The 23,048-nt window shown below is 52.5% G+C and overlaps 1 protein-coding gene across 3 annotated transcripts in view; it reads right to left on the bottom strand.

Annotated features, from left to right (window-relative positions):
• Nucleotides 1–1,710: 1,710 nt before the first annotated feature.
• Nucleotides 1,711–23,048, bottom strand: part of SMPD4 (sphingomyelin phosphodiesterase 4) — a 31,123-nt gene continuing 9,785 nt past the window's right edge. For 2 of the 3 annotated variants that reach the window (XM_029048999.2, XM_029049001.2), the window contains 11 exons: nucleotides 21,516–21,587; nucleotides 17,983–18,072; nucleotides 12,801–12,946; nucleotides 12,053–12,143; nucleotides 10,115–10,215; nucleotides 9,075–9,238; nucleotides 8,046–8,251; nucleotides 7,249–7,482; nucleotides 6,157–6,288; nucleotides 4,623–4,751; nucleotides 1,711–3,401 (listed from right to left, as the gene is read on the bottom strand). In XM_029048999.2, coding sequence (XP_028904832.1) covers nucleotides 3,075–3,401; nucleotides 4,623–4,751; nucleotides 6,157–6,288; nucleotides 7,249–7,482; nucleotides 8,046–8,251; nucleotides 9,075–9,238; nucleotides 10,115–10,215; nucleotides 12,053–12,143; nucleotides 12,801–12,946; nucleotides 17,983–18,072; nucleotides 21,516–21,587 — 1,692 coding nt within the window. In that variant the 3' untranslated portion in view covers nucleotides 1,711–3,074. The remainder of the gene's footprint in view (nucleotides 3,402–4,622; nucleotides 4,752–6,156; nucleotides 6,289–7,248; nucleotides 7,483–8,045; nucleotides 8,252–9,074; nucleotides 9,239–10,114; nucleotides 10,216–12,052; nucleotides 12,144–12,800; nucleotides 12,947–17,982; nucleotides 18,073–21,515; nucleotides 21,588–23,048) is intronic. The other variant, XM_029049002.2, reaches the window with a different exon arrangement.

Below are 23,048 nucleotides of genomic sequence, written 5' to 3'. Positions count from 1 at the left end.
CGGTCCTGTGGGGAAAAGTGCAGGGTTTTCGACCTACTCTTTCTTAAAATATATGAGGAAGAGAGGGGCCTAGCTGGAGGCAAGCTTCGAGTCGAAATCTTTCTTTCGCAGGGATCGAAAGGTTGAAATCCCCCCCGCGTCGCTCCGCAGGTGGAATGACCCGGAGCGGTCCAAGTGCCGGCGGCCGCCGGGGGGGCAGCCGGGCCCAACTCTGCTTCTCAGGGCGCATCCATGTTGGCTGCGGTGGTGCTCAGTCTGTGCAGAGCACAGGGCTCCCAGGCTTAATAATGTTGGTATTTGTTAAGCGCTTACTATGTGCCGAGCACTGTTCTAAGCGCTGGGGTAGACACAGGGGAATCAGGTTGTCCCATGTGGGGTTCACAGTCTTAATCCCCATTTTACAGATGAGGGAACTGAGGCACCGAGAAGTTAAGTGACTTGCCCAAAGTCACACAGCTGACACGTGGCCGAGCTGGGATTCGAACCCATGACCTCTGACTCCAAAGCCCAGGCTCTTTCCACTGAGCCACGCTGCTTCTCTTCATCCCCATTTTACAGATGATGGAACTGAGGCCCAGAGAAATTAAGTGACTTGCCCACAAGACACAGCTGACAAGTGACAGAGCTGGGATTGGAACCCATGACTTCTGACTCCCAAGCCCGGGCTCTTTCCACTGAGCTATGCTGCTTCTCATTTATTATTGTTTTGTACTCTCCCAAGCACTTAGTACAGTAGTCTGCATACAGTAAGTGTTCAGTAAATACAACTGAATGAACATCTCCCCCTCTAGAATGTGAACTCATTGTGGGCAGAGAATGTGTCTGTTGTTATATTGTACTCTCCCAAGCGTTTAGTACAGTGCTTTGGACATAGTACAATAAATATGACTGACTGGCTAAGCTTGTTGTGGACAGGGAACTTGTCCAATAATTCATTGTACTCTCCCAAGTGCTTAGTAAAGTGCTCTGCTCATAGTAAACGCTCAACAGATACCATTGATTGAATACAGTTGGTAGACCGGCCTCTGCCCTGAGAAGCATCTTGGCTTCCTGGAAAGAGCCTGGACCTGAGAGTCCGAGGATCTGGGTTCTAATCCTGACTCCACCATTAACTAGCCGTGACCTTGGGCAAGTCACAACTCTGTGCCTCAGTTACTTAATCTGTAAAAATGAGAATTAAGACTGTGAGCCCCACTTGGGACAGGGACTGTGTCCAACCTAACTTGTATCTACTCCAGTGCTTGGAACAGTGCTTGGCATAGGGTAAGTGCTTAATAAGTGCCATTTTTTTTTATTGCTGTTGTCACCTTGTGCTCAAAAAAAACAACCTACCAATTGACAGTCGACAGACACGGCAGGCACAGATCAATTAGTCTAGACTGTAAGACCTTTGTGGGCAGGGAATGTGATTCTTTATTGCTGTATTGTACTCTCCCAGGCACTAAGCGGCATGGCTTAGTGGAAAGGGCACAAGTTTGGGAGTCAGAGGTCCTGGATTCTCATCCCGGTCCCGCCACTTATCAGCTGTGTGCCCTTAGGCAAGTCACACTTCACCTCTCTGTGCCTCGGTTACCTCATCCGGAAAATGGGGATTAAGACTGTGAGCCCCACGTGGGCCAACCTTCTACCTGTTCTTAGAACAGTGCTTGGCACAGAGTAACTGCCTAGCAAATGCCATCATCACCATCAAGTCACAGCCCAGAACGCCTGTACTTTTACAAGAGTCAAACATTTTAATGTACACCAGTTTCTAGAAAAACCTGTAACAAAAAAAAAAAGTCTGGGTGACAGCTGATTCACGGTCAGATCTGTTTGATTGATATTTTAAAAAATAATTCAAGTACGTGGTATTATCCACAAAAATACAAAACGGGCATCTTAACCTTGAGATTCTGTTGACAAAGTTAGGTGGCTGGATCAGAAGCTAGTTGTGTTTTCCTGAATTTCAGCAACAAAAGCAGAGCCTACCATTCATCCCTCTTGTGTAATCATTGATTTTTGGGGGGTGGAATACACTCCCTCCTCCACTCCTTCCCCACAAAAACAGCACAGAAATCAATTAGTAGGTTTGCACTGGAAAAATGACTTTCTGGGCGGAGCGACTGCTAGAGTGAAGGTAGGAAAGGAAAAGACGGCAGGGAAAACCTGCATTCTTAATCCGGCAGGAGAGTTACGGAATTCTCCAAATACGGCAGTTTAGCTTTCCAAGTGATTCACTTTGGTGCCTGGAGCCAGTGGGACCCAACGATCGCTCGTTCTTAGAAGGAGGAGTAGGGCACGGCCCAACGCCCAGCCAGGAGCCATTCGTTCAGCCTTTGGTGGGTCGGACCCGAGACCCATTTCTCCACCAGGACTCGGGCTCCCTGGCTGGGGATGGGTTCGAGTTGAGGGAACCGGGAGTGAAGGAGAAGACGGGGAGAAGGGGACACTTCTCCCCACCGGAGTCAAACAGGGAGAAGCTGGCGGGTGGACTGAGGAGGAAGGTCAGCAGCCCGGTCGCTCTTTGAGTCCAAAATGCGGCCATCCCCTTTGCCAGACTCCAGTTTGTTCTTGGTAAATGTTGTTCTTGGCCTGGTCTTTCCTGTTGCTGCTTCTTCAACTCAGCCCAACTTTCAACTTTGGCACTGCTCTGGGACTCCGTTATCACGCGCCTCCATGGCAGAAATAAAACTGCCGATCTTTCTTCCCCCATCAAGGACTCATTCAAGCTTAGCTCGCTTGAGCCTGCTCTGACTTCTCCTGTCCGGTCTTGCTTGTCTGGACAACCTCTTTGTATTAAAGGCCTTAGTGGGTCTGGATTTCTCCTCTCATGGGCTCCACTCGATTCCTAGGATTCCACTCGTGTTGAAAAAAAATAATCACTTAAATAACACTGATGGTATCTGGTCAGTTTTCATGGTAGCCTCTGCAGCCGCCCCCCAAGCCCTTACTTATAAAATATCTCGTGGAAAAAAATAAAATACTTTGGAAATTTAGTACTGGCCCAGTTGCAGTACTCTTTCCAAAGGGGGCATAGTGGTGGAATTTGGGGTGCTGTGTGTCTCTGAAGCGCCGGGTCGGAAGGTGGGACCGCTTCAGTCTTGATGAGTTCTCCATCTCTCTGTGAAGAAAGCCATTATGACGGCATAAAGGAGGTACCCCAAGGTCAGGAGAAAGGTGCAGGCCAGAGGGCCGATGCAGAACAGCGACATCCCAAAGGCGACGAGGAACAGGGAGAGCAGAGTCCGGTAGCTAGCCAGGAACCTCAAGCTGACCCTCGGGCCCGCCGCCACCCTCGTCCGATGCCGTCCCGCTGGGCTGATCCTCGTTCGCTCCTCCCCGAACGGGTCGGTGAGGTGATAGCGGCACAGGCTGCCGAGGAAATCTTCCCGGGAGCAGAGGCTTTCCATCAGGCCGGCAAACTTAACGGAGAAAGCATTTCGATTAGTTTTTTCCATGTTAACAGCCCCCGGCCCCCGCGCATCATCCTCGCCGAGGATGCGGCAGGAAGCCAGGCCACGACTAAATGTTGTACGTTTTATAAATGTCTAAAAATATTCAATGCGACAGATCGTTTTCTCAAGTGCTTCAAGATCCGTCCCTCACCCTCACACTATCCATTTTTATTAATCCATTTTATTATTTTGTTAATGAATTGTACATCGCCTTGATTCTATTTAGTTGCCATTGTTTTTACGAGATGTTTTTCCCCTTGGCTCTATTTATTGCCATTGTTCTTGTCTGTCTCTCCGGATGAGACTGTAAGACCGTCAAATGGCAGGGACTGTCTCTATCTGTTGCCGACTTGTTCATTCCAAGCGCTTAGTACAGTGCTCTGCACATAGTAAGCGCTCAATAAATACTATTGAATTGAATTAATCGACGCCATCTACTCTAGCAATACAAATCAGCTTGCTCTCTCCACTGATTCCTCCAAGACTTACTTGTCTGTCCCCACTCTTCTCCTTCCTGTTCATTTACTCAAAATTCATCACCTGGAATCCTCATTCTCCCAAATCTGGCTGCTCCTTCTTAGTCTCTATCACAGGCTTCTCCTCTGCCTCCCACCCTCTAACTGCGGGAGTCCCTCAAGGATCAGTTCTGGGTGCCCTTCTATTTTCCATCTCCACCCACTCTCCTGGAGAACTCATTCGCCCGATTAGACTGTGAGCCCGTCAATGGGCAGGGATTGTCTCTGTTGTCGAATTTTACATTCCAAGTGCTTAGTACAATGCTCTGCACATAGTAAGCGCTCAGTAAATACTATTGAATGAATGAATTCGCTCTCAAGGCTTCATTTTAAACCAGTTCCCGTCGGGACCGCTATCTACCGGGCACAGAAATTCGTGGGGCTCAGAAGACCAAAGAGAGCCTATGTAAACGGAAAAAAAAAATCTCCCTGAGCCTGAGGAGAGCAGAACCAGTAATAGTGATAACTGTTTTTTTTTTTTACACACTCCGTACCGGATAAATGCTGCTTAGCTGTGGGTCTTTAAGAAAGAAGCACCCCCCATCAACAGCCAACCCACCCTGGGCTGGTGGAAAAACGCTAATGCTATTATTCTTAAGCCTCCCAAAAAAGCTAGGGCTCCAGACGGTGGGGGATCGACTGTCCACTCCGTGCTCCCCTCCCGGGTACTCACCCTGCGATTGATTGCCGATGACACCTGGAAGAGCAGCCGCACCAGCGTGGCGTTCTCGTAACTCCTGATGGGCTGCAGCTCGGTGTCTCCTTGGTACTCGATCTCAAACCTGCGGAGGCCGTTGATGATCTAGGAGTGGGGAGATGACACATCCCGGACTCTGAGGCCAGTCGGCGGGTTCGGCCCTGTCGCTCACCAACTCCCTTTCCCCCTGTTTAGGGCACACCCCCCCACCAACCCCCCCCCCGAGGGGTTCATTCATTCACTCAATCGTATTTATTGAGCATTTACTGTGTGCAGATCACTGTACTAAGCGCTTAGGAGAGTACAATGTAACAGTAAACAGAAATATTTCCTGCCCTCAAGGAGTCTAGAGGGAGAGAGAGACATTAATAAATTAGAGATATGGACATGAGTGTGGCTCATTGGAAAGAGCCTGGGCTTCGGAGTCAGAGGTCATGGGTTCGACTCCTGGCCCTGCCACTTAACTTCTCTGTGCCTCAGTTCCCTCATCTGTAAAATGGGGATTAACTGTGAGCCTCATGTGGGACAACCTGATTACCCTGTATCTACCTCAGCGCTTAGAACAGTGCTCAGCACAGAGTAAGCGCTTAACAAATACCAACATTATTATTATTATTATGAGTGCTGTGGGGCTGGGCAGGGGTAAGACAGAGGGAGCAAGGCAATGCAGAAGGGAGTGGGAGAAGAGGAACGGAGAGCTTAGTCAGGGAAGGCCTCTTGGAAGAGATGCGCCTTCAATAAGGCCTTGAAGGTAAGGAGAGTGAGGGATCATCTGAGAGCCTGGTCCCCGTTGGCTCTCCTCTCTGCCTCAACTGGGATGCTGTGGTCAGGCCATAACCCTGCTCATGTATATAAGCACTTAAATACCATCATTATTATTATTTTTACTGTCACTGAATATGTATTCTGATTATTTGGGTTGAGTTCCACCCAGGAAAACAGCAACTGACAAGGCCAGGATCAACCTTATCAGCAACCTTAGCAACAACCAGTAGCCTTGAGACCAAAATTATCAGCAACCCTAGCAGCAATAAATTACTGACCGCCGCCAGTAACCTTGAAATCCAACACTATGCTTGCTGAAGACTTCTTGGGCCACAGAGTGTCTTCTGTATGACCCAGAGCCCATTATGAAGAAGCTTGGCATATAATGAGGGGATAATGAAGACAACAACAAACGGGGGCAGAGTGGCATGACTTGAGGGGAGGGGTCAGACTAGAGGGAGGGAGTTGGTGCTGGTCACCCAGGGAAGCGGGACCAGCAGGAAATATAAGGATGGGCTCATCCTCACTTTGTCTTTGGCTACCAAATGACCACTGACCTTTAGTTGCTACAAAATGAATGAAAAAGCTGGCCTAACCTGACTCATTGGGATATTTTCCATCAGTGCCTTCTACCCAGTAGCCCGCCGGGGACCCGTCCGCCTGCCTGCCTCCGCCCGGGGCCGCCGAGCCCGTAGGACGGAGCCGCTCCAACTGGCAGTGCCCGCGGGGCCCCTCGCCTGCTTACCTGGTACCTGCCCAGAGGAGTGAGAAGTAACCCGTTGTCGCTCATCACGCAGTCAGGGAGCTGCTTCTTTCCGTTTTCGGTCTGGGGCGTCCCCGTGCTCATCATCAGCTGGGTCAACTGAGCTTCGTTCAACTATTCAAAGACACCGAGACATCCTCATCTCCCCTTGCCCAGGCAGGGCGCGTGAGAAGCCGAGGGCCCCCTGGCCATGCCCATCCTCAACCTCCGCTGTTTCCTCTGCTTGTAAATTCATTTTAGCAGCCGGCTCCCCGCTACCCTGGAAGCCCCTCCAAGGCCAGAATCGTGTCTGTTAAATCTAGGATGCTCTCCCAACCGCTTAGTAAGTCCATTCTCGATAAATATTCCTGATGGCTAGAATGAGCCCAGATGCATCCTCCCTGCAGTGGGGAAAACTCCCACTGGATCCAACTACCCGCCCTCCCCCCATCCTTTTCCAGTGGAGTGAAGGCCAGGGCAAGGGGACAGTGGATTCCCCTCTGGCCTCCTGGAAAAAGCCTCCAGTGCCTGGCCCATAGTAAACGCTTAACAAATACCATAATTATTATTACTATTCAACCCCTTTCCCCTCAAGATCCCAGCTGCTCTGGCTCCTGCCCTCCCGCAGCCTACAGACCCAGCCTACAGACCCAGGGCTCTCCCCTCAGGACGGAAGGGTATTATTGCTTATGGTATCTGTTAAGCTCTTACTATGTGCAGGGAACTGTTTGAAGCGCTGGGGTAGATACAAGTTAATCAGGTTGGACAGTGCATCTCTCTGCAGACTCCTCGCTCTTCCTGGGCCCAACTCGGGGACCCAAGCAGGAAGAAAAGGGCCTTATTTCACTTCACTCTTCCGAGAAGACCGGCCTTCCCTCATCAGCAAAGGGTCTTCAACAGGACCAGAACTGGGGTGCATGGGAGAAGGCTGGGAGTGGAGCAACAAGTGCCCGCCAGGCTGGAGAGCCAGCTTTCATCCTGTGCTGCCCCTACGTTCTGGTTTCCTGCAGCCCACTACAGAGCGATGGAAGGGGAAGTCGGGGAGAAGGACAAGGAGGGCCGTCTCAGACGCGATCCAACGCGGAACCCCCGTACCCGAAATATCTGACACAGATACTCCAGTGCCTTCTCCAAGTACTCGTCGATCTTCTTGATGCTGTCTTGCCCCATCTCGTCGAGGTCGTTGGTCGTGAAGGAGCCGTTCACCTCCACCGAACCAAAGCGCAGCCACGAGAAGAAGGACTGGCTGGCCGCGTTCTCAGCCGAGTGGTCAGATATGGACCTGGCCGTCTGCTTGGCTTGGGCGATCATGTGGGCGAGCCGGAACACCTGGAGACCAAACAAGAACAGGGAGGCCGTGAGAGACCCGAAAGCGGGGCCGTTGAGAGGGAGCGTGACTGAAGCCGCCAGACGTGGGCCAACCCGAGCCGGGAAGCGTGCTCGGCATAAAAGCAGGCCCGGAGTGTCAATCGTGAGGAGGAGATGATGAGACCCCGATGCGCCAGAGAGCAGAAGCAACTTCTGGACTCTAAAGTTGAGGTAAAGATTCCCCCCTAGGGGCAGGGGTGGAATCGCTCCCAGCAAGCCCGACAGGATTTGTGGGTTGCCAGCTCCGGCTCCCAATCAGTTTCTAAAGCAGGCAAACCAGAGGCAACTTGGCACGGGCTCGATGCCTGCTGAGAGTAAGAGCTGAGGCATGCAGGTAGGATGGGGTAAAGAATTTGAGGGGGTCCTTGTCTCACCCCTCCCCGGAAGCATTTAGAGGTCCAGGGTGTCCCGAGCCTCCCCGAGGGACCTGATTGGACCTTCCTGCTCCCAGTAACTACATCCCACAAGATGACTCCGGGAGACGGGGGGAAAATCAGTTCCCGGGGAGAGTGTCTCCGACTGACCAGGTCCCTGACTTCCAGGCCGAACATCTGCTTGTACTGGCAATCCTGGCCCTCCAAGCTGGAAACCTGGCTCTTGACCTTGAACGAGGCGTCGGTGATTGCCGGCGGCCACGACGACAGGTAACTGCCGCCAAAACTGGGGGTCAAGAAGATTCGGTGTTGGCGGTGAGGGATGACCAGCTCAGGCTCCAGAAATAGCTGCTCTCCTAGGGCATGAGATTTCAGGATTCATTTCCTTTCTGGTTACTGGGCAGGAGGACACCATTTCACACGATCCCCATGTGGGACAGGGACTGAGGCCAACCTGATGATCTCACACAGTAAACGTTTAAATACCACAAACTGTAAGCTCGATATGGGTGGGGAGCATGCCCACTAATTCTGTTGTATTGTACTCTCCCAAGGGCTTTGTACAGCACTCTACACACAGTAAGCACTCAATAAATGCCATTGATTGATATATTTTAAAAAAATCAATAATGAGCTCCTAAAAGAAACCTAAGCCCTGGAGACTCACTTTTGCCAGGAGAGTCAGGTGCTCTGCACAGAGTCGGCGCTCAATAAATACCACTGATAGACTGATCGACTACCTGAGGGTTGAAAGGGTATTCCTCCCAATAAATTCCAAGCCATTCTCAGCTTAGATGGCACGTTCCAAGCTGTCAGGCAGCAGGCAAGTGGTGGAGCAGCATTAAAACCCAGGTCCTCCGATTCCCAGGCCCCACGTCTTCCCATTAGGCCACGCTGTTTCCTAAGTCTCGTTCAGGCCTTCCCGACACCGCCAGGCCACAGAAGAGGAGACGCGACTCGCTCTTGAGGGTGGGAGCTCCAAAGCAAACCACCACCTCATAAGCCCACTTCTGCCAACCACGGACCAAGGGCCACCCTGACTCTTTCTTTCCCTCTCCCGCCAGCCCAAACGAAAAGAAACTTCTCCCCGCAAAATCAAGGGAGTTTGCACCCTCCCCCCACCTCCTCCCCCCTGGCCATCCTTCCATCCCATTCCAGGAGGCAGAGCAGCCCAATTACCCTTCTGGATCATCTCTGCCAGGTTTGGCTGGGAGAACACCTTGGCGACGCGGAATACCATGAGGGCGTTCTTGGGGCTGACCAGGTCCGTCCGGAGGGCCCGGGTGAGGAAGCCGACGAACAGTTTGGTGTACATCAGCAGGTTCTCCTGCACGAAGGGAGCCCTGGGAAGGCAAGGAGGATGAAGACTTAAATGTGGCCATCGTTTTCGGATTTGGGGAAGGATTTGATTTGAGAATGAATTCAGCATCTGGGGAGGATGTTGCGGGCAGAAAATGGAAGATGTGGGGCTACGGTAGGCCTACACCTCGACCCTCTCCATTTTTGAAGCCCTACTAAAATCATACCTCCTTCAGGAAGCCCTCCCTCCCTAACCCCTCCATCCTCCCATCCTATTGGTCCTACCTTTGCATCATCTATGCGCTTGGAGCTGTACCCCTTAAGCGCTGATACCCCACCCCCAGTCCACTACTTTTGTCCATATCCTTACACTCTGCCTCCTCTTCTAACTAGATATATTCTAATGTCCGTGTCCCCTCTAGATTGTCTGCTCTGTCAGCGGGAAATGTGTCGACCATCTCTATTGTGAATGAACTCTCCCAAGCACCTAGTGCACAATAAGTGCTCAATAAAGACCATTTATTGATTGGAATTACCAGGGTACTGGGCAGGGGGATAAAGAGAACCAGAGTGAAGCTCTGACTGCCCCTCTAGACAACTGGGCTGGATTGGGAGGGAGGAGGTAGCGCAGAGGGAAATGGCCGGGGGGGGGGGATGTTCAACATAACCAGAAACGCAGCTGGACTCGGGCCCCTCTTTTCTACCCGTCCCCTTCAGATGCCACAGAACCAGGAAGCATCCAGCTCCCAGAGTGTCAGGCATCTGGCCTGGTCACGGAAGAATTTTCTGCCCTCTGCCACATTGCCCTCCAGCAATGACTGATACCACTGACGCCACAGATTGATGGATTGATCTGAAGCAGAGGGAAATCCATCCCCGCACAAGTCACGGGATCTCACGGAGCTTCCGGGAATGCTTACCATCTTTCTGAGACGCTGCGGGGCTGGGTTTCGGCCATCTGAAACTGCTTCTCGGGTGCGTACCTCCACGGCTGTAAGTAACTCAACCACATCTCCAGGACCTGGTGGGGAGGGAGACACTGTGGGAGAACCCACCGAATCCCGAAGCGCAAGGGACTCATCTGAGGGGGGTCTTTGGGACTACCGAGCGACCACTCCCCCGCCAAGGGGACACCGGGGGGGGGGGGGCAAGAACTCTGTTCCAGCTTGACTTTGTGACCCCAAGAAAGGCACTGAACTCCATGTACGCTGATCTGAAAGACTACCATCTTCCCTGGTAGGAGAAAGCTCTTTGTGGGTAGGGAATGGGTTTCCTTGCTTGTTTGCTTCTTCCCAAACACCTACTATGCGATGTGTCCAGAGGATGCTCAAAAGATACCATTTCTACTAATAATAATAATAACTGCAGTATTTGCTAAGTGCTGTGTTGTGTTAAGTGGTAGGTTACGTGCCAGGCACTGTACTAAGCACTGGGGTAGACACAAGATCATCAGGTCCAACATGGGGCTCATAGTCTAAGCAGAAGGGAGAGGGGGTACTGAATCCCCATTTTACAGATGAGGGCACTCGAGGTCCAGAAAAGTGAAATGACCTGCTCAAGGTCACACAGCAGGCAAGTGTCAGAGCCAGGATTAGGACGTAGGTCCTGACTCCCAGGGCCGGGCTCTTTCCACTAGGCCCCGTGGCTTCTGATGCTATGCCACTCTACTACTTCTATACTTCCTCAAGCGTCTAGTACAGTGCATTCGGCCCAACAAATTCCATTCTTGCTACTACTGTCGCTCTTCCCAAGCACCTAGCACAGTGTACTGCATTGAGTGAGAGCTCAATAAGTGCCATTATAACCTAGCAGGGCTGGGTTAAGCAAAGAGTCGCACTCCAATCCTCTTTGGGGTTATTTTCTTGCATTATTGCTCCTCCACGGCAGGGTGGTGGCAGGGGAGGTGAATTAGGGGTGAATCTGGCTCCAGCTCATACATCCTGAGGGCAGAAAGGGCCCAGAGGAAGGAAGAAGTAGACCAGGAAGTGGGGGAAGGGGAGTGTTCCAGCACCAAAATGGGATCAGTCTCCAGCTAAAGACCCTCCCCAGCCCCAGGCAATTATTCCACCTTTCGGTGCATCCTGACTGCAGAGAGAAAACCCATCTACCAAGGTATGGTTTCCTGGGCACCAGAAATTGGCACCCTTTTTTTTGGTATCTGTTAAGCATTTACTACATGCCAGGCACTGTACTAAGCGCTGGGGTAGACACAAGTTAATCAGGATGGACACAGTCCATGTACCACGTGGGGCTCACAATTTTAATCTCTATTTTACAGATGAGGGAACTGAGGCAAAGAAGTGAAGCGACTTGCTCAAGGACACCCAGCAGATAAATGGCAGAGCGGGGATTAGAACCCAGATCCTTCTGAGTCCTAGACCCGGCCCCTATCCGCTAGACCACACTGCTTCTCATTTAAGCATGTAAGGACTAACATTTAAGCTTGAGGCCCAATCTATTAGATGGGCCAACTTGGGCTACTTGTTACCTATTATTGCTTGATTTAATAATAAATCAAAATAATTGTGGTATTTAAGTGCTTACTATGTGCCAGACACTGTTCTAAGCGCTGGGGTAGATCATCAGGTCAGACATGGCCCCGACCCACATGGGGCTCCCGTCTAATGAGGAGGGAGACGAGGTATTGAATCCCCATTCTCCCGAAGAGAAAAAGGAGATCCAGAAACAACCCACCCATGGTCGCCCGGCAGTCGCTTGATCACCCAGGTCCTCTAACTCCCAGGCTCCTGCTCTACCCATTGGGCCACTCGCTGCTCTTCCCACTAGGCCCAGGCGGGGTCCCGGGGCTGGCTCTGGTGCCGGTTTAAGCGCGGCGGCGACGGTGGGGTGATACGTACGGCTCTGAAGGAGGCGTCTAGGGGCCAGTGTCCAAAGCAGTGCTGTAGGAAGATGTAGAGCTTCTGCTGGACAAATCGGGGAATTACCACTCTGCAACAAGATGGCAACAAACTCAAATCTCCATGAGCCACCCAGAGAGCAGGGGACCCGACCAACTCCCCGGCAGAAATGGGAGGCCCTTATCATATAAGAGCTATGAAAGCACATATGAAAACATATAAAATCCCATCTCCTCCAAAAGGCCTTCCCCTACTAAGCCCTCACTTCCTCTTCTCCCACTCCCTTCTGCGTCACCTTCAAACTTGGATTTCCTCCCTTTATTCACCCCATCCTCAGCGAGGATGGCTGGGGAAACTTTTCGGGCCTGGAAGGTTCCTCCAGCCATCCCTCCGAGGACACGGGGATGTCAGGGAGAGCAGTTCACCCTTCCTACCCTCCCAAGATCTTCTGCACCTGAGCCAGTCCCTCGAGCTGGCCCTGGCACCTCCGGGGAACCACCCGCCCCTCCGCCCCACTCCAGGCCTCACCCGGCCTCTATCCTCTTTTTGGGCGGGGGGGGCCCTCTAATGGCATTAGAATATGATGCTATGAATCGTGCTCTGTGGAGACAGCTCACGGTACTTGGTGAACACCCTGACAAAGCTCCAAACCATTTGTGTGTGTGGGAAAAATCTGACTCTCCTAAGAGTTCCCGCCCCTGTGATCCCCAGACGTTGGAGTTCCTGGCCTGGCAGGGAGTGGACTAACCGTTTGAATTCCTCCAAGGGGCTGGCTGTGTGGGAATGGGCAGTTGGAGGCGTCTGTTCAGCCTTCAGGCTGTTGGAGAAGGCGTGCAGGTGCTTCACAAACAGTCTCACCACCAGTACGTGCTCCTCCGTGGGTTTAAACGATTCCTAAGGTCAAAACAAGGGGGGGAAGGTGATGTTAACCTCTGTCGGAGAAGGGTGGGAGGAGGGTGGGATAAGTAAGTGCCGAGGGCCCAGGATGGGGGCTTGCTACCGTTTGGATCGCTTCACCCTCGGGGCCTCCCGTGGGCCACCCACTGCCCCCCTCCTGCTCGGCCCCACTCTGGGCATCTTTCTTCGCTGATTAACGTGGGCGACGGTGGGGCGGACGGTCTCCGTGCCAGGGTTCTTCAACAGATAATTGGCACTTGGCCGGTCTCCACCCGAACGTATTTACGTGCAAATTCACCAACATGTCTGCTGAGGGGACTTTAGTGTGACAGCCTCATGCCCAGAAGCCCTAAAAACACCCTCTGGGGAAATGGGAAAAGGATCTCACTGTGCCCACTCCCATCTCGTACCCAATGGTGGGACAGGCACGGAGCTGTCCCCAGGGTGGGATAACTACCCAGCCTCACCTCACACAGGGAGGGCGGGAAGGGGGCACAAATGATTGTATGATGGAGACGGGCAACACTGCCCCCGGCCCCCCTCCACACACATACACACTGCTCCCCTTAACCTTCCTTCTCTGGAAGGGGGCAAATCTGAAGTCCTCCAGCCACCTAGGGGTCAGGCCTTGGGCCTGGCCGGAGTCCTGCTGCTGCACTCGTGGAATGGGAGGGGAGAGGAAGATATTTAGAGCAGAACTTCCATTCTCCTCCTCCCCGCTTCCCGATCAGCTTGCTTGCCCTGGATCCCACAGCCCTCTGGGGCAGCCTGAATTAGCCCATCTCTAGACAAGGTCTTGAAGCTGGCGGAGAGGTTTCCTTCTTGGGCCAGCTAAGTCACATTCCTATTCCAATTTAAGCCTTTTTTTTTAAAAAAAAGTATCTGTAATAATAATAATGATAGTGGTATTTGTCAAGTGCTTACCATGTGCCAGGCACTGGACTAAGCACTGGGGTGGATACAAGCAAATCAAGTTGGACACAGTTCCCATCCCACATGGGGCTCACAGTCTTAATCCCCACTTTCCAGATGAGGGAACTGAGCCACAGAGGAGTGAAGTGACTTGCCCAAGGTCCCACAGTAGACAAGTGGTGGAGCCGGGATTAGAATCCAGGTCCTTCTGAGACCCCTAGGCCTGTTCTCCATCCTCTAGGCCACGCTGCTTCTCACATCCCAGGTCAGAATAAAACAATGCCTTGGGCCTTGGCCTGCGATAAGAGAATCTACCCCATCTTACAGAGAGCTGGGGGGGGCGGGGGGCCGACACGACATTATAAAACGTACGTTAATGTCATTTTCCTGACTTCTAATTTCCACCTCCTGTGGAGGTGAGAGTCCTGGGCAGAAGGACCCAAAAGGCATCTCTCCTGAGGCTTAGGTAGAAGGTAGAGCATCCTGGCCCTCACTCTCCGCCAAATGGGAATCATTCACCCCTCAGGGGAGGGTGGAAAGGGGGTTTGGAAAGGGGGCTTGAGGAGTCTCCCAAGTGCTTAGTACAGTAAGTGCTCAATAAATACGTTTGAATGAATGAATGAATGAATGAATGAGTCTCTGGAGGCTAAAGGTACTTGTTCGGAGACACAGGTGGAGAGGGGCAGCAAGGACTTTCCCTCCACTGTGAACCCCTGAGGCGGAGTTGGGGGCTCCCTTGGGAATCAGGAGGGGAGGACGGAGCCCACCAGACTAGCTGTGGGATGGGGAAACTGAGACCGGGAGGCTCATAGGAGTGAGGGCCGGGCCTGGGGCCCAGGTATTCTGCCTGGCCGAATCCGTCGGTGGACTGCCGACCGGCTGAGCAGCTGGGTGGGCCTTGGGACCCCCGGCCACCTCTCTGCTCACTCCAGCCCGCCCCCAGCCAGGAACACCCAGCCAATGGCCACTCCAAGGCTCCGCTCCTCTGCTTCACCCGGACCGGATCGCCCCACACTCCTGACCCGATGCCAAACCCAAGGCAGGCGGGAGGGAAAGGCCGAAAGAAGGCTCCTGTCAGATTCCGATGCCCCCGTATCTTAGAGGCGAATCTCGGCCTCGCGGGTTAAGCTCCAAGATGACCCCGACGCCATCCCCGCCCCCTTCCTGTCCAAGACCCGATGGGATGAAATTGATGCAATCGACCTTTTCCACTATGCTCCCCGCCTCCAGCTGGGTATGTACGAGAAGCAGGGCTCCATGTTCAGTCTTGGGGGCCCAGAACAAAGAGCCAGAGCTGAGCTCCGCAACTCCCAACCACTCCGTCCTGTCTTTGCCCAGGCAGTGGCCTAGACTCTCTGCCACATCAAGCTGCGGAGAAGCAGCGTACCCTCGTGGTCAGAGCACGGGGCCTGGCAGTGAGGACCTGGGTTCTAGTCCCGGCTCCACCGGATGTCTGCTGTCACAAGACACTTCTCTGGGACTCAGTTCCCTCATCTGTAAAATGGGGATTAAGACCGTGAGCCGCACGTGGATCACAGACTGTGTCCGACCTGATTACCTTGCATCTCCCCCATCACTTAGAACAGTGCTGATACACAGAAAGTGCTTATCAGATACCATTTAAAAAAATAAATAAAAGCCTCAAGGAAAGGAGCAAGAATGGGCGAGGAGCCCCACTTACATAAGCTTGTAATAGGCAGGGAACTAATTCTGTTGTAGTATACTCTCCCAAGAGCTTACTACAGTGTTCTGCACACAGTAGGCATCAAAATACGATCGTTAGATTGGCCACCATGTCCAGGTAGCTTTCCTGGATAACCTTCACCCATTCTGCGGCCCAGAGGTACACTCCACGACCCGGACCGCCAGACTCAATCGTAAAATCACCTCAACAAAGGCAAGTGGCGGTTGATCCTCTTTGCCTGATATGTCTAGGCACTTCATCCTGCCACCTTTGGGTCATTTGATATTTGTTCCACACACAACCCCACAGTACTTACACACATATCTTTAAATTATACATTATAAATTACTTATTTGTTCATATTAATGTCCATCTCCCCCTCTAAACCGTCAGCTTGCTATGGGCAGGGAAGGGGTCTGCTAATTCTGTCCAATTGTCCTCTCCCAAGCACTTAGCACAGTGCTCTGCACATAGTATGTGCTCAATAAACTGATCAAAGTGCCTCCCCTTCTAGTCCATAAACCCGAGGGCAGGGATGGTGCCTGTCCTCTGACCTGCACCCCAAGCCCTGAATTCTTGTTGATCTACAAACGTCTCCGTTGTAAAACACTCGGCAGAGTTTTCGATGCAAGGTTCTTAGTCGTCACTTCCAAAACACCTCATTTTATTTTTCCCCTTCCATTGTCATTGTCATTTCTGGGGTAAAAGTCTTTTCTGATCAAACTGGCCAGACCAATTTCTTGAGAATGTGCTTACATGGGAGTCCTTTACCTCAGAGACGCTAACCTGCTTCAGAACCTTCGATGGCTACCTGTCTCTAAGGCCCTCCCAACCACTCTCTCCCCCTCACTTTCCCCTCTCTTCGTTACCCACAAACTTTGTTCCTCTGAAGCCAACCTACTTACTGTTCCCCGTTCTTTCCTGTCTCTGACCCCTGGCTCGTGCCCTTTTTTTTTAAAACGGCATCTGTTAAGCACTTGCAATTTACTATGTGCCAAGCACTGAACTAAGCGCTGGGATAGACACAAGCTAATCAAGTTGGACCCAGTTCAAGTCCTATATGGGGCTACCAGTCTTCATCCCCATCTTACAGATGAGGTAACTGAGGCCCAGAGAAGTTACGTGACTTTCCAAGGTCTTGCAGCAGACCTGTTTTTAAGCGCCGGGTTAGATATAAGATAATCAAATTGTACACAATCCCTGTCCCATATGGTGTTCACAGTAAATTGGAGGGAGGAGGATTTAATCCCAACTTTACAGATAACTGAGGTACAGAAAAACGAAGTGACTTGCCCAGGGTCACAGAGGAAGCAATCAGCAGAGAGAGCAGGATTAGAACCCAGCTCCTCTGACTCAGGATCATGTTCTTTCTGCTAGACCACGCTGTTTTTCAAATCACCCACACACCCATCCATCTTTGCATTCTCTTCTTCATCCTATCAGTAAACTACATGACATCTGCCTCTCCCTGTGCCAGTCAGCTCCTTGAGGGCATGGAATGTCTCAGCTCATTCGATTGTACTCTCCCAAGTGCTCGGTACAGTGCTCTGCACCCAGTATATTGTAAGCTCCTTACGGACTGAGATCGTGTCTACCAACCCTATCGTAATTGCTCCGTAGATAATACCCTTGTATTTCAGGTACCCACGAGAGACTACCAATCACCTAGAGTCTCAGGGCTACCCTAAACTGCCCAGTAAGTAATGGATAAGCAGTAAAGCCCTCCACTCCGTGGATGCTTTCGTCACAGAAAAAAGTGTTGTGAGGTGCAGGCTTTATTGCCTGACAAAGTTCTCTCTCTCAGGGCAGGATGAGCTTTGGATTGATGGATTGATGAAGGAGATTCCAGTTATGCCCCAGGTCCCAATGCTACAATTCAGGACGTGCCAGGGGGACAGGAGCATTGGGGTCTGGAACAGCTCGGTCTCCGGCCAACCTCGACTCAGGATCAGGAAGCCTGGTTCCGGGTCTGAAAAGAGGCTCTGGGCATTGCATTGGGCAAAGAGTCGGGGGCTGTGAGTGACTGACTGGATGTTCTTTCTGACCCTCTTGCCATCCAACTCCAGTGTTGACAGCGAACCCCAGGCACCCCACCACTTGGTGTCCGGCCCCTTTATTCTACAGACGGAAGGCCACTTGGGGGGCACCTTCAATAAAGAGTACTTATTGAGCACTAACTCGGTGCCGAGCACTGTACCCAGCACTTCGGAGAGCGAGCCAGAGCGAGTAGGCACGATCCGACCTGCATTCTACCTGGAGTTCAACAGGTTTCCGGGTTTTTGTTCTGATTGGAATTGGTCTCCCGAATCATCTTGCACACCACACGTCGGCTCTCCGACCGCCCCTTTGCCGGGAGCACTGGTCAGCCCAGGCACTGGGCAGATCGAGTGGCATGGGGAGGACAAAAAAGGAAACAGAAACCAAACGGTGATAATACTTGATATGCTTGGAGGGCCTGGTAACTGGATTGGGCAGGAAGACTGTGGAAGGTGTTGGAGAGACTTAGTCGGTAGTGGAGAGCCTCCAGCTGAGAGACAACAAAAATAAAGAGGAGGGGAAAGAAATGGGGGAGAAAGACAGAGAGACAGAAAGAGATAAATGAGAGAGAGCAAGACAGAGCAGGAGAGAACATGCAAGCAAAAGAGGGAAGGGAGGGGAAGAAGAGAAAGAGACAGGGCACAGGTAGAGAGAGGGTGGAGAGGGGAAGAGAGGAAGGATGGAAAAAGTGAGCATAATCCAGGGAAAGAGAAAACAAAAACAAAAACCAAATCACAATCAGTGACAACGCATTCCAACGACAACCACAAACCCTCAGTAGCCTCATTCCCGAAAAAGAGAGTGCTCCCCCTGAAACTCTTCTAATCCCTGGTTTCCCTAAAAAATCAGCTTTAGATCCAATCAACCCAGTGGGATGTGGGAAAAGATGGCAGGTCATAGACTCTATTGCCAGAAGCGATAATGTTTTTGAACCCATTCCCTAAAGCCATTTGTTAAAGCCACGTTTGGAGAAGGACCCGGTCCCTGTTGACGGACGGAGGGAGAACATCTCGTGAGAGATTCCGCCCACGACCACAGAATTGAAAGTGCTAAGGCGGAATGACCGGTGAAAATTCAGGAAAGGTGAGCAGCCTCCTTTTTGGAAGGAAATCTGCCTTTTGAGATTAGAAACTGCTGAACAGGGACCAAAATGGTCCAGCAACCCAGCCTGGGAACTCCTGGAAAAAAGGAGGCCTGTAAATTCCCAAATTCTAGAACCTGGGAGTGGGAATCCTCTTCACGTATGGAACTAGAATGAAAATCGTGCCCGAGGCATGAAATCTTCCAAGTCCAAACTGTCCTGCCCAGAAACCGTGGCTTGGGAATTGACCAATAGAGAGATATCTTTCAGGGTTGCAGGAAACCGGAAAGTTTGGCTCAAGAGGCTGCTGCAACCCCCCCCCCCCCCCCCCACCCCCCCCCCCCGGAGGCAAAGGCAGGTGACATAAATCGTATGAATTACAATGGGCGTGTTCTACCGATCCCCCCACATGCCTCCCACGAGGCCAGTGGCACAAACACGCTGTCCTCTCCCACCTGGATTCTTCTCGCATTCGATTCATGGCTCTGCCCTCTCCAGGGAAGGCAAGGGTGGGGGGTTTGGGGGAGGGAGGAGTCACGGAGGGACAACTTCTGGCCTGGAGAGTTCGTGGGACACGGCCCCACTTAGCCAAGCGGGAACCGAAAAATCCCACCATCGTTCCCCACTCGATCCCAACGGCATCGCCCGCGGCAGCCCATGCTGAATGAACGTCAGAGCCCGGACGTGTCAGAGGGTTAAAGGAATGGAAAGCCAGGAGGGCGGCTGGGGTGGCTGCCCTGCTCGGGGTGGGGGAGACGAGGAGGGGCCGCAGGTAAAGCCGGTGAGAAGCAAGCGCAAATCGAAGCGCACGGGACGCGTGGTGCGGAGGGGCGCGGCCGGCTTACCACACTCCTACAGGCAAGGGAGGCAGGAGGGAAAGTATTTTCTTGGGAAAATACAACTTCCCCCGGCTAATTCCCCGAGGCCCAGGGGCATCACCTGGAAGGAGGGTGATGGTCCCAGCTGGAAAACACTGACCACGGCCTCCCGGCAGGCGCCCTTACCACCCGGAGGCCGGTGCGGCTAAATGCCCAGGAGACTTCTCGCTACCCCTTTGATCTCCTAAATCCCATTTCTTTTCCTTTTCATGCCGAGTCCATCCGAATGATCGTTCGTTAATTGTTGAATCTGTTAAGCGGTTCCTCTGCCCCGGCCACTGTACTGATCGCCGGGGTAGACTCTAAGGTCATCAGGTCGGACACAGTCTCTGGACCCACGCGGGGCTCACAGTCCAAGGAGGAGGGAGAATAGGTGGTGAATCCCCATTTTACAGATGAGGAAACTGAGGCCCCGGGAAGAGACTAGCCCAAGATCGTACAACAGGCAAGGGGACAAATCTGGGACTTGAACCCAAGTCCTCTGGCTCCCGGGCCTGGGATCTTCCCACTAGGCCACACTGCTGCTCGCCCTAAGCAGCGGTCTAGCCCCTTTCTACTTAAAACCAGTCTCCTGAACACTGGTGGCTCACATGACCCAAACCTTCTGAGAGATCCCCCTGGCTGGGGCAGAGGCCTCGAGGCCTTTCCTGCCATGTAGCATCGTCCCTCGGGGGCAGCACGTGCCCGTTCTATTTCCAGCGGTCCCTATGACCTAACTGGCCCCTGGGACGAAGTTGGGGTGGCAGTATGGAGGGACCAGAAAAGGGGAACCCCCTCTCATCCTCCGCCAACTTTGCCCAGTGGAGTCCGGTGCTCCCCTCACTGAGCGAGCAAGAGTTCCAGAGAGAAAACAATGGCCCTTGCCGGTCCCCGCGAGTAGAAGGAGGAGGAGCAGAAGCCGAGGGCAAAGCTGGAGCGAAACGCACATTCAGGCTGCAGAATGCAGCATGCGGCACATAGCATGCAGCACGCAGGCAAACTCCCCGAAGCAAGCTTCTCATCTGGCTGGGGGTCCGCCCAGCTGCTGGGAACTCCAGGGACCTCTGGCTGGCTCGATCACCACGAGTGGTGCGCTGCTTCGAGAATGTACTTCAGAACTCTACCCCCGACTCGAAACCCACCCGCCCGCCCTCCTCCGGATGCACGGGGAGAGGTATCTATCAGCAAAAAGCAGTCCGGGGGCTTTTCTACCCCAGTGCCTCTTCAGCAGGGATTTATTTTACACTCAATTTCACCCTCCTTCTCCCTGCCAGGCGTCTGAGGAGAGCTTCAGGGCCTTCCGCCAGCTCTCTTGGAGGCAACAGCTAGCAGTGAATGGCCAAAAGGGGAGCTGCAGAGGAACAGGGGGTAGAAGGTGGATATCCCAATGCCCCTAAACTCTGTGCCTGGATATTCGACAGCCGCCTGGATACTCATTTCACACCCCTCTGCCACAGACTCAGAACAGGCCACTTCACAGCCTGTTTCCAAAGGGGTCAACCGCTACCTTGGCAGAAAACGCCACTGCCCAAGCAGGAAGGAGCCTGGGGTAAAAAGAGTGATCTTTAATGATCCCTCACGCTCAAACCCTGGGTCTCCCCTGGCCCCCCGTGACCAGACAATGCACGGGCAGCTGGAGCACATAGGGGCACAAAACAACTTTTACCTGTACCCATGGATTTTATTCGCCAGACTCCAGGACAGGAAGCTGACTACAAGAGGGATGAAACCCACGGGGGTTTCTCCTAGTGGAATCATTGGAGCCGTTTGAAAGGTTCTGAGGCAGCCAGCCAGGGGATCGCGCAAGGGCTCCCAGCAGCTGGGCGAGTGAACAGGACCCCCGAGAAATAAGAACTAATTCTGTCTCCCTGCCACGGCTCAGGGGTGTGGAGGGGACCTTCGGCCCCTCCGTTTACAAGAACGGCCCCCACCCTTTGGCACAGACGGGGCCCATCTAGGCCGGGAGCCCCCGGATGCCCAAACGCAGAACGTTACCTTGGCGTGAGGAGACTGCATTTTCTGATACATCTCCAGAGAGTAGTGGTGCAGCCACATTTCCACGAAGACCTGCAAAAACACCGCCCCCGCTTTCTCAGTCCAAGAAACGGAGAAGCCGGCAACTGGTACCCTCACGCCCCCCCGGATAGTTCCTCGGTGGACAAGCAGGAGAAAGAACCCTGTCTGGTTCATCCAGGGGACCTGGGAAAATGGGATCTTCAAGATCCACAGGTGGGTTCCTTAATTCCACTCCATGGGGACCCGTTAAAGCTTCCAACTGAACTTGGATCTGTGACCTTTGGGCATTTGATATTCACCCCACTCTCAGCCCCACAGAACTTACAAAAATAGCTAGAAAGTATATATTATAAATTATATATTTATATTGTCTGCTTCCCCCTCTAGATTGTAAGCTCCTATTACTCTCCCGTTTCAAAGCCTTATTGAAGGTACATCTCCCCCAAGAAGCCTTCCCTGACTAAGCCCTCCTTTCCCTTTCTCCCTCTCCCTTCTACATTGCCCTGACTTGCTCCCTTCATTCATCCACCATTCCAGCCCCCAAAACACTTCTGTACATATCTATAACTTATTTATTAATATCTGCTGTGACCTTGGGCAAGTCAACACTTCTCTGAGACTCAGTTACCTCATCTGAAAATGGGGATTGAAAATGGGGACAGACTGTGAGTCCCACGTGGAAAGGGGATTGGGTCCAAACCGACTTGCTTCCCCAGAGCTTAGGAGAGTGCATGACAAATACTAAGTGCTTAATAAATATTATTATTATCATCTGTCTCCCCCTCTAGGTTGTAAACTTGTGGGCAGGGAATGCGTCTGTTATATTATACTGTCCCAAGCGCTTAATACAGTGCTCTGCACACAAAGCGCTCAATAAATACGATTGATGACTGCAACGTGATTTCCAACTCTGTTGCACTAAACTTCCCAACCACTTAGTTCAGTGCTCTGCACACAGGAAGCACCCAATAAATACCACTGACAATGGTGTACATTGGCTCCACTTCACCCTTGGGCTTGAAACAAGTGGGTTTAGGCGGGCTCAGCTGCCAAAGCCGTAGCATTTTGGAGCGTCCATCGGGAGTGAGGCACTGGACATGTCACAAGCGGGACTCTCTGTCCTGGAACACCACCGGTGCCAAGGGGTTTTACGCTCTTGCTTCACCTCAGGGTCCCAGATGGGATCTTTTTCTTAAGGGCTTGCTTCCCCTCCTTCCGCTGTCCCCCTGCCTTCTTCGGCCTGTGGATAGCAGGTCTGGCCGGGTCCAGAGGGAGGAGGAAAAGCCAGGGGAGTAACAAGAGGGTACTGCTGGCTGCCAGCCACCCGGTGGAGAGTCTCTTAAGGTGGAATGGATTTTGGTTTTGTGAGGGGTGGGGGATTTGCGGTATTTGTTAGGTGCTTACTGTCAAGCGCTGTTCTAAGCGCAGGGGGAGGCACAAGTCAATCAGGTCGGACACAGTCCCTGTCCCACACAGGGCTCGCAGTCTAAGGGGGAGGGAGAACCGGTGTCG

The sequence above is a fragment of the Ornithorhynchus anatinus genome, chromosome 21 (genome assembly GCF_004115215.2).
Source record: "Ornithorhynchus anatinus isolate Pmale09 chromosome 21, mOrnAna1.pri.v4, whole genome shotgun sequence".
NCBI classification, from domain to species: Eukaryota; Metazoa; Chordata; class Mammalia; order Monotremata; family Ornithorhynchidae; genus Ornithorhynchus; species Ornithorhynchus anatinus.
This window is presented reverse-complemented; position numbering and strand designations above follow the sequence as displayed.